Below are 10963 nucleotides of genomic sequence, written 5' to 3' on the forward strand. Positions count from 1 at the left end.
CCCGCCCCCCAGGACCTGCTGCAGGGCACGCAGTGCTGGGTGTCCGGCTGGGGCTACACCAGCCCTGACCAAGGTGAGCCCCCGGCCCGTTCCTGTCCCTCCCCTGCCCCGTTCACCCCTTCCTGGGGTGATCTGAGTGCCCCCTGCCTTCACCCCAGCCCTGCTCCTGCTGGCCTGGCCACACTCAGCCCCAGCCCTGCCCCGCTCTCCCCTCCTGCTCCCCGGGTCTCCCTCCTGTCTCCCCCGTGTCCCTGTCCCCAGCACAGGTGGCCGGGACGCTGAAGGAGGCCCTGGTGCCCCTGATTGGCACCAGGAGGTGCAACAGCTCCTGCGTGTACCAGGGTGAGCTGACAGCCAGGATGCTGTGTGCAGGACACCTGAGGGGACACGTGGACGCCTGCCAGGTGGGGCTGGGAGCAGGGACAGGGCTGGGGTGGCCCTGGGTGAGGCACAGCGTGCCAGGTGGGGCTGGGGACAGGGACAGGGCTGGCACTGGGGTACCCTGGGTGAGGCACAGCGTGCCAGGTGGGGCTGGGGACAGGGACAGGGCTGGGGTGCCCTGGGTGATTGTGACACAGCGTGCCAGGTGGGGCTGGGGACAGGGACAGGGCTGGGGTGGCCCTGGGTGAGGCACAGTGTGCCAGGTGGGGCTGGGGACAGGGACAGGGCTGGCACTGGGATGCCCTGGGTGATTGTGGCACAGTGTGCCAGGTGGAGCTGGGGACAGGGACAGGGCTCGGGTGGCCCTGGGTGATTGTGGCACAGCGTCCCCTGAGCTCTGGATGCTCCCTGGAGGTGCCCAAGGCCGGGTTGGACAAAGCTTGGAGCAGTCTGGGGTGGTGGCACATGGCAGGGGATGGCACTGGATGAGTTTAAGGACCAGAAGCAGTTTGGGATTGTGTGATGGCCCCACAGGGGGACAGCGGGGGTCCCCTGGTCTGCTGGGACGGCTCCATGTGGCGCCTGGTGGGAATTGTGAGCTGGGGCCAGGGCTGTGCCGAGCCCAACCACCCCGGCGTCTACACCAACGTGGCTCAGCTGCTGCCCTGGATCCACCAGGTCACCGGGGTAAGCCCAGCTCAGTGCCCAGAGCCTCTGCTCCTTACCCTAATCCCAGCTGAACTCTGTCCTTTGCTGCACAAGCCCCTGTCACGTTACCAATCCCTTTATTTATTTTATCAGACCCACTAGGAATCAGACACGGACTCCAYGGAGCGACACTCTGCCCTTCCCACAAGTGAAGAACAGCCCAGGATGGGCCCAGCCTGTGGCCCTGTAACCCAAACAGATTCCCAAATGTGCTCAGTCGAGTTTATTAAAAATAGCAATTTACAATTCTATGAACAATGTACATTAATCCAAGTGTCAAACGTAGCCTTTTGTGACTGAAAAGACTGCTGTGAGTGCACCTTTCATTCCCTTTTTAAATCGGTTTACATTTCTCTCATTATTCTTGAAGGACAGAAAATACACCACCAAAAAGACACCCAACAAAAACATCAAGGAAGGAGCTGAACTGGCTTCTACAGTCAGGAAAGTGAGATTGAAAAACTCTGTCTCAGTTTCAAGATATCTTSCATGAGAAATAAGAGAATTTCCCTACCTGTGTGAAATTCTGGGACCTAATCAATGCTTCATTCAGCACAGGATCTCCTTTCCCCACATCTCCCCCCTAATTTTGTCCATTGAGATCTGCTGCTCAGAGGAACCTGAGGTGGCAAAGTTTGGCACTTCCTGGGATATCAAAGTCTGTGGGTTCCATGTGTGATTTGCAGGGACAAAGAGGTCACAGAGGGGCTGCAGGTCCCCTGATGTAAAACTGCATAGATGAGTCAGAGCTGAGCACAAAAATGGCCCCTGCAGGGCCCTGAGCCCAGCGTGAGATGAGGTTACACAAACACCACAAAATGCTCCATCCCCRCCCCAGCCAAGCTCCAGGAAGCACTTCCCCAATTCCAAAGCTTTTCAGACCAGTGTAAATAAGAAAGGTGAAATCCAAAAGCTRTTTGAAAGTCTGTTTGGTCTTGCTGTGCCACAAGGTGTAAACATGGAGTCACTTGATCTTGGCCAGTGCTGCCGCTCTCCTCTCTGTGTTCTGGAACAAGGCTCGGATCAGACTCTTCACCTCAGCTGCTGAGAATTCCTCTGCCAGAGTTCCCTTCCCATCTGCCCACCTGGAGAGGAGAGAGGGAGAGCTTTATTTCACCAGCCTGCCCAGAAATTGCACCTCCAAGGAGCCTCCAAGGAGCTGTGCCAGTGCCAGCAAGCCAGGTTTGTCAATTCAGAATTGTGAGGTGATTTTTGCACTCAGTACATTTTCCTTCTCCTAAATAAACCTAAACCCTGCCTGGRAAATTCCCATTTCCCTCCTTCACAACACAAATAAGTGGTTTATGCACTGCTGGAAGTAGAGTTGGGAAGTTTTTGTGATTTGGATGCTTCCCTGCACCTTCCTGGTTTTCCCTGCTGGGGTCAGGGTGTTCTCCTGCCCTTCAGAGCCCTCTGGGAGCAGGGAATGTCTGGAGAACCAGCTAGAAAGGAAAACACTTACTGATCCACGATTTCTTGGAGGTTGGCCTGYAGGATGATCATCAGCTTCTTGAATGTCATCCACTTCCTCACGTAGACTGGAACCTCCTCTTGGTACCTCTTATTTTCAGCTTCTTCAAGCAGRGGGGTGAAAACTCGGGGTGCCTCCTCCAGCACGATCCTGCAGAGYGAGTAGAGCCTCTCTGCATCCTCTGCAGAGATATCCTGGGATGGGGAGAACACGAATAGAGGAGAAGGGTGAGGAATTAGGGTTTTTTATCGTCTGTATTTTCATGTATCTGTATTGTTGTACTTCTCCAGTGCACAGCACTAAAGCTGTTCTCCCATCTTTGGACAAAACAATTCCTCTCCAGGCCTGAAACTCAAGAACACCTCATTGCTCAGAGTCCCAAAATATTGGGGAGAAGTGGGGGGAGCTTTTACCTCYAGGCCAGCAATCCTGGTGACAATCTCAGCCAGGGCTGTGTTCAGTAAGGTCCCCATGGCCTTGCAGTACACGGTGGTGGGGAGCACGTCCTGCCACACCATGCCCAACCTCTTCAGCTGGTGCAACACCTGCCAGGACACAGGAAAGGCATCAGTGGGTACAAACGGGGAGAAACCAGGCTGACAGGAGCAAAAAGCAATGAAATATCTGCTACAGACACAGCCTGGAACAAAAAACCCAAACTACCCTATCAGAAAACAGTTCTTTAGCAGCTGCCCAGCTGTCAGAACTGAGATTACACAGTGCACCCTCCCCAAGGCACCTGCACACTGGGATATTTGGCTTTCTCTGCCCTCCTTACCTGCTTTATGGCTTTATTTGCTGCATGGTAATTCTCCCCATCATCCATATTGGAAAAATTCCTGGCACTCGAGAGCCTCTCCAGGATTTCTCCCTTCTGCACTCGCATCTGGGCCAGAAAACACTCCACCCCTTTAGGAGCAAAAATAAGCAGAGAAGCAATTAAGCAATTAGTAAATTTGCTCTGCCTATTCATGACTGTAAGTGCTGAATAATGAAATTGCTATAATGTTTTATTTTTAATCAAATTTCCAGTCTCCCAGAGCCAGTTTAACCATCTTGTGCAGTTTCCACTGCTATTACAACGCTGGAGAAAAGCAGGGTGGCAGAATTAATTGTGGGTGACTCCTGTTTTATCTCTGAATTTATTTCTATAGAGAAGCTAAAGAAAATATCAAAGACTGAGCAGCAGATTCCAAAACACAGTGCTGCATCTTGCTGGGTACTGAACTGCTCACAGAACTAAATGCTGGACAAGATACAGGTTTCAAAAAGYCACAACTTCCTAATTCAGAGTAAGTTTTTAAAGGCTGTAACTTAAGTTGCAGAATAGATTTATTACTAAAACTAAGGCTAACCTAAAAAATACCAACCCACTGCTCGCACTGAGCGAGCAGCCACACCTCCATTAGATCTGCAGCATCTGAATGAATTCCCACGTGATCCATCAGCACATTCCAAGTGGGAAAGGTGAAGTTACCCAGTTTCCTGAAGCCAGGCACCAGGTCCACGAAGGTGGCTGCCTCGTTGCACAGCACGCTGGGGCTGCGCTCACGGAACTGGTGGCCCAGGGTGAGCAGGTGCTGGGCGATGTACATGCAGTTGTTGTGGTGGATGGCAGCCAGCTGGGGCAGCTTCTGCAGGTTCTCCCTGGCCCAGCACAAAGGGAAAAGGAAGAAATGGGTTTATTTAGAGCTGGTTCTGTTAAAAAAATAGTGGGGTCTATCCTAGAGAAATGCACGGTCTGTCAGCAGATGGTGCAAGCAAGGCCTGACTGACACCAGAGTAATTTAACCTCTCACATCCCCACAGGAACTGAGAAAAAGAGTCTGAACTTTCAGAAAAAAAGAGTCTGAAAGGGCACTGAGACATCTGAACCATGTGTTATCCCACACTGTTTCCAGCCATGGACTTKCAAACAGAAATATATTCTGTTACAGCAAAGTTATGGTGAAGAAAAGGGAGAGAAGTTCTCTGACAGGACTGTGAACTTCCCACCCTCACTGCTGATCTTTTTTCACAGGAAAAACATCATGAAAAATCTGTGCATCAGACCTGGGGTCAAAGTTATGTTGCTGGAAACAAACACAACTGAGGGAGAACTTCACCCATCCCCTTGATGATAAGACTGACAACACAAACTCTCAGGCACCTGCTTTGCACAGGTATGATTTAATAATAGATTAAAGTAGATAATTTTTGCTGTTGGAGCTTCTGGCTGTAGGGGACAAGTGGGACTGTTCCAACAGCATTATTCCCTGTCAGAATAGAAAATATGGACACACTCACTTGTGGTATGTGGGCACCACCTCATAGAAGAGCTGGAAGACGTTCCTGACGCAGTTGAAGAGCTGCACACAGCTACGAGGGAAAGAAGGCTCACGTCAGGCTGTCATTAATGTCTTGTTCACTGCTGACCCCCAGCCTGCYCCAGAACAAGGTTTTATGAGCAGTGAAGCACTGGCACAAAGAGGGGATTGTCAGCATCAATGACAGCACTGTCAACACTCTGGAAAAGTCACAAAGGCYGTGGTGACCTTGAAGTTCAGAGTGGGAGGGAGATCTGTGAAAGGCCMGAACAAAGGGGACAGTGTCCCATCCCTCCAGGTGTGCATCAACACTCAGCCCTCCCTCTGCTCTGCAAGGGCAGCTGGTACCTGGGCAACTCTCCTGCTTCAGGGCTGTAATCCCTGCTTTTTAAAGTTAAGTTTATGTGGATCCTGTTTGTTTTCCCCCAAGAGCCCTGCCAGCTGCAGAGCTGGAGTTCTTTGTTTTCACCAGCACAAAGACAGCAAGAGCAGGGACAGCTCACAGCAGAGGCCAGCATTGGGTTCAGAAAAAGAGATGGGTCTGGTTTTTCTAAACAACTGATTTTTCTGAAAATCTGAACTCCAAGGGCTGCTGAACCTGGAGGAACAGCCTGCAGCAGTGTCAGTCTCCTGCCCAAAGCCAGGGATGAATTCTCCAGCCAAAATGAGGGTAATTCTAATGGCTCCTTCTAATTTTTAGTACATTCTATTCTTTTAAAGTCCTTTAAACCTATTACCATAGGCTTGCAGTGCTAGAACTCCTGACAATACTACAAAGTTCCAATTACTGACACACAATTCCTACCGGAGATCCGAGCTGCTGCTGGCCTCCCGCAGGGTGTGATAKGCCAGCTCCACCAGCTGCTGCACCGAGGAGCTGATCCGGCACGGGGGCAGGCACAGGGTGAACTGGTGCAGCCTCCTCTCACCCCCCAAATTCACTGTCTCACTGGGCACGAGGCTGCAGGGGCYGTGTATTTTTGGGTGGTCTCCAGTGCCAGGATCAGCGAGCTCTGGTGGGGTTATACTGGAATCGGGTGTGATCTAAGGGAAAACAAGAGAGGAGAAACAGAATTCAGAGCTCACAAAGGAGAATCTGCAAGATTTAAAAGCATTGAATGGCAGAGATTTAAGACTCAAGATAAACACRAGACTGCAGCACTATTACAAAATATTTAAAGATTGTTTTGCAGATGTGAGGCATCCCCAATCACCTTCACAGTGTTGTGTATTTCTGAGGTCATCAGTCTCCTGGCTGCCATGATCACATCCCGGCACTTCTTGTTGGCAAAGTGGGAATTGACGTTGCAGGCGTATTTCAACAAGGCAGTGGTGTCTTCTTTCAAAAACTGCATCTTTTTCAGGGCTTTCTCAAATTCTGCTGTGGATTCAATCACCTGAGGAGAGCAGATGTGTTCTATGTTAGGACAGTCTCCTAAAATCACCAAAAAAAGTTCAACTTTGGTAAAAGCTGAAAGGATGAAGGTTTTGGATGGTGTTAAACATTGGAATGACACCACTGGGCTCAAAGCTCGGGGGTTTTGGGGACCCACCTCTTTGTACTGCTCCAGTTTGCTGCTGTCGGTTGGGATGGAGTTCACCAGGCAGTTCTGGATGAGGCAGTCTGAGAGCTCCTCCCACAGGAGCTCCCCCAGCAGCTCTGCCAGAGTCACTGTGCTGTCCTTTCTGCCTTCCCCAGGCTGCTCCACAGGCACATCTGCACCAGACAAACACATTTAGCATTTTTAGCACAGCTGCTTCCTGGGCCAGACCCTTCACCAGSTCATTCTCCTCCTTCATTTTCCTTGCACATAATGCTGATTAACAATCTAAAATACCAGAAAACTGAATGAACAAAATACTGATCATAACTAATTCAAAAAGAGAGGAGCTACCTACTTAGCAGGTGTTTGTGCAGAACTTCAAACACCAGCCTGATCTTGTCAAACACCTCCATAGGAGAGGACTTGTCCAAGGCAAGCTCCTGGAATTTAAACCTGAGAATGAACACATCTGGCTGTTCCTCTGTGACGGGCTCCAGAGATGGGAATGATATCAGTGGCTTCAGGATGTACTGCAGCAACAACTGGCCTGAGGAAAGGAAAAAATAGAGCTGATTGATCCAGTGGGGTCCAGCCCTGGCTATTCTGCATTTAGAGATTCTGTGTGAAGTGGAAGAAACAATCTCTTGATAAAGGAATAGCTAATGAGGTGAAATTTGAAGCACCAGACCATGAAACCACACAGTCACAAATTAAAATTGTATCAGGAAAGGATAAAAAATTCCAGATAGATAACGGGATAAATATTTTTCTATTAATAAGAGCCACAGCATTCACCTCAGTAGGAAACACAAGCCAGGAGAGAGTTTTCCAGTGTCCTGCTGAGGGAACAGGATCTCATGATCCATGCTGGAACAAGTCTGAACTATCCACCCGAGCTAYTGGGGCTGTTTCTGGGGTCTGTCTTACCAAAACCTTTGAGTTTGAAGTGCAGMTCTCCCAGGACAGCCAAGGCCTGCAGCACAGCAGCGATGGATGGGACAGCAGTGTCCTCCTCCTGGGGTGGCACCGTGTGTAAGTGCAGCTCTGAGAGCAGCACGGCCTCCAGGCTGCTGCTTTCTGCAAAAAAAGAGAGTCAGAGCTGTCACAGGGGACCAGCAGAACCCACTGCAGCCAGATTAGCAAAGATATGCCCTTCCCCAGAGCATGAGCTCGTTCAAACCCCTCAGCCCAACAGTTTTACCATTTCACAGGTGAAAAAAGGGACCTCAGTGGGACAGAAAGAGGGAAACAAAACCCATGAGCACCTTTGGAAGGGGGAAGCTTCCACACAATGAGCTTCTGCCACTCCTGCCCGAGGTGGTAGATGACATTCTGTGTCTGCACCATCAGCTCCCTGCCCAGGGCCTTCAGGATCTTCAGCTCAAAGCCCCTGCGGGATTCCAGGCTGCTGAGGCGTTTCTGGGCCTGGTGGAGGAGAGCAAACCTCGGGTAAGAGCAGTCCCTGCCAGCCAGTGAGAGCCACCCTGGGGAACTTTGTCATGATTTGAACCCTGGGGGCACACCAGGGCATCCACAATGATCCACCCCACCTCCACACCACACAGAGAGGGAAAAAAACCTAATTAAGGATTTATGGATTTTAGATAGGGAATGAGAGGATCAAAAAAGGCTGTAACTTAAGCTGCAAAATAGATTTATTACTAAAACTAAGGCTAACGTAGAGTAAGAAGGAATTGGAAGGAGAAACAAAACCAGACTTTTGAAGACACTGCTCCTCCTGTCCCCTCCCACCTTCCCTTGCACACTGGGAGCAGGGTGTGGGGGTTTCTGCTCAGTTCAGCACCAGGGTGTTTCATTGTTTAGGAGRAGGGGTCTTTCACCTTGCTCTGGAGATTTTTCTCAGACATTTTTCTGCTGACAGGGTGGGATTTTCYCTCCTCCCCAGGGAGGGAAGCAGTTCTCTAAGGTCAGGTTCTTTCCATTCCAGCAGCAAAACTTTCCTCTTGAGTCTCCCAGGAAAACACAGCTTCTTCCAGACATTCACTCACTCCAGGTGATGCTGGAATGATTTTTGCCTTTTTTCTTTTATATATTTGTRCCCWTCCCAGTATTTTTCCYRACCCTTYTCCCCAGCTAGAAAGRMCAAACCCATTCCAGAGCTCYGAGCCCTGGGGGATACAAGGTCCCRTCCTATCCTGGTTCTTCCTGGGAACCAAGGCCTTTGAAACACATTTTCAYCAACAAGTACAGCTGGTACCAAGGYTGGGGGGCTGCAGAGAAGCAYCCCTTGTGCTCCWAATTGGTGCTTTTTATCAATTATGCTAATTCCCTAAAATCCATCAAACTGCATTCACCCCTGTGGGATGGGCTTYGGTGGGAATTCTTCCACAGCTGCCCCTGGAGCCCCAATAAAGCCCCACTTTTACATCACCTCCTGTACTAAAACCATCTCCAGCTTCATTTCCAGGCTGCAAAAGGCACCACAGGCATGGGAGGGACAACTCTTCCCCAGGGGCTGTGACCAGTCCATCCAAGGGCAGTTTTTTTGTCTCAGGAGCAGGGTCTCTCTCTCTCTCTGTGGACACTGTCACCTCAGGACCAGCCTGTTCTCCTCCATGGTCAGCACTTCTTCCCCTCCACTCACCTCAGTGTCTCCACTTTCTCACCTCTTCCCCTCCTCACTCTGGCTAATGGCAGCTGCAAACACTTTGTTTTGAATTTCTTCTTAAATAAATCATCCCAAAGGCATAACCAGCAGAATGTCCATCGCCCTCAGAGCCATCAGAGATTGGCTCTACAACACAGTGGGGGCAGAGTTTTTACTAGACATGATGAAAACTTCCACAATCTTCTCAYTTCTCCCCTTCCCCACTACAAAAAAACTGGGCCAAGCACAACTTACAACAACCCTTACTCAGGGTTTTCACCAGGGTTACCTGCTCCAGCTGCTGAGCTGCTGTCRCGTATTTCTTCTCCAGCAGGGCCGTGCTGCACTCTTCAAAGCTTGTATCAAACTGCAAAGGCCAAACACAGGCAGGGGTCACTGCAGCCCTGCTCTCACAGCCCAGGCTGTGGCTACAGCCACAAGAAAAGCCCAAAATAATATCACAGACTCAGGAACAGGATTTTTTGCCCTCCCTCCTCACCTCCTGCAGCTTTTTCAGGATGCTCAGCACCAGTGTGTCCCTCTCCAGCTGCTGCTTCAGCTTGGTGAATTCAGCAACAGAGACATTTAGATCRCGCTGGACCTAAAATAACAGCATTTTTCAGTTCATTGACAGCACTTGTTAGCACACACATTTTCCTCTTCCTTCAAATTTCATTTATCATTTATTTCTGCTCATARAATAATTCATTGAGGGGGAAAAGCACTCCATCCATTTTACTGCTGCCACGCCAAGGCTGCTCCTTCTCTCTGAGGGACACTGTGACACACTTTTCCACCTACACAAGAGTGACAATCCCATAATGACAGCTCTTAATGTACACCCTGGTGCCATCTCAGGGCATTCTCTATGGGTGCCATCACCCCAGGATCTTCATCACAGAACCATGGAATATCCTGAGCGGGAAGGGACCCCCAGGACCATCAAATCCTACCACCCACCCCRAAATCCCACCAYRAAAATGTTGTCYAARCAYTCCYTGAGCTCTGGCAGGTTTGGGGCTCTGATTAAACACCCCATGASGGAGCAGGGGCTCCAGATTTGGGATGAAATGGAGAGGAATGTCCCCCCGCAGTCACCTCGTTCTCGATGTCCGCCTTGAGCAGATCGATGTTGCTGGACAGTCCCTCCACCTGTGCCACCAGATCCTCAGCGCTCTGCATGCTGGGCAGGAACTCGCTGTACTTGTTGTTCATCAGGGTGCAGACCTCTTCCTAAGGACAGCGAGCAGCGGGACGGGGTCACGGCGGGGAGAGAGTGACAGGGCTGGGGAACTCGGGATGAACTGAGCTGGACCAAGGCTGGACACCCTGATCCCACTGCCCCAGGGCTGGACACCCTGATCCCACTGCCCCAGGGCTGGACACCCTGATCCCACTGACCCAGGGCTGGACACCCTGATCCCACTGATTCAGGGCTGGGTTCCCTGATCCCACTGAGCCAGGGCTGGGCACTCTGACCCCACTGATTCAGGAATGGGCACTCCGGTCCGGACCAGAGCTGGGCACCCTGATCCCACCCTGATCCTCAGGAATGGGCACTCTGATCCCACTGACTCAGGAATGGGCACCCTGATCCCACTGACCCAGGGCTGGGCACCCTGATCCCAATGACCCAGGAATGGGCACCCTGATCCCACTGATTCAGGGCTGGGCACCCTGATCCCATTGCCCCAGAGCTGGACACCCCAGTCCCACTGAACCAAAACTGGGCACCCCAGTCCCACTGAGCTAGGGCTGGACACTCTGATCCCACTGAACCAAAACTGGGCACTCCAGTCCCACTGCCCCAGGGCTGGACACTCCAGTCCCACTGACCCAGGGCTGGACACCCCGCTCCGGACCAGGCCTGGACACCCCGAGCCGATCCAGCTGGACACCCGGTCTGGGCGGGTTCCGCCTCAGCGCAGCCCCGCGTCTCCCCCGC

At 51.3% G+C, this 10963-nt stretch overlaps 2 protein-coding genes across 2 annotated transcripts in view; one reads left to right on the forward strand and one right to left on the reverse strand.

Annotated features, from left to right (window-relative positions):
• Nucleotides 1–1245, forward strand: part of TMPRSS5 (transmembrane serine protease 5) — a 4733-nt gene extending 3488 nt beyond the window's left edge. Inside the window, exons 8-11 of the mRNA XM_057382528.1 lie at nucleotides 13–73; nucleotides 262–404; nucleotides 916–1068; nucleotides 1183–1245. Coding sequence (XP_057238511.1) covers nucleotides 13–73; nucleotides 262–404; nucleotides 916–1068; nucleotides 1183–1191 — 366 coding nt within the window. The 3' untranslated portion in view covers nucleotides 1192–1245. The remainder of the gene's footprint in view (nucleotides 1–12; nucleotides 74–261; nucleotides 405–915; nucleotides 1069–1182) is intronic.
• Nucleotides 1246–1296: 51 nt separating this feature from the next.
• Nucleotides 1297–10279, reverse strand: ZW10 (zw10 kinetochore protein). Its single transcript, XM_057382542.1, has 15 exons — nucleotides 10117–10279; nucleotides 9518–9619; nucleotides 9308–9385; nucleotides 7676–7835; nucleotides 7338–7487; nucleotides 6766–6957; nucleotides 6420–6583; nucleotides 6081–6263; nucleotides 5672–5910; nucleotides 4847–4918; nucleotides 4038–4207; nucleotides 3339–3469; nucleotides 2974–3105; nucleotides 2552–2754; nucleotides 1297–2174 (listed from the first exon to the last, which is right to left on the reverse strand). Exons 1-15 carry the CDS (start codon nucleotides 10231–10233, stop codon nucleotides 2054–2056), a joined length of 2214 nt encoding a protein of 737 aa, XP_057238525.1. The 5' UTR covers nucleotides 10234–10279; the 3' UTR covers nucleotides 1297–2053.
• Between the last annotated feature and the right edge of the window lie 684 nt (nucleotides 10280–10963).

The sequence above is a fragment of the Malurus melanocephalus genome, unplaced genomic scaffold (assembly GCF_030028575.1).
Source record: "Malurus melanocephalus ecotype Western Australia unplaced genomic scaffold, MMel_1.1 scaffold_574, whole genome shotgun sequence".
NCBI lineage: Eukaryota > Metazoa > Chordata > Aves > Passeriformes > Maluridae > Malurus > Malurus melanocephalus.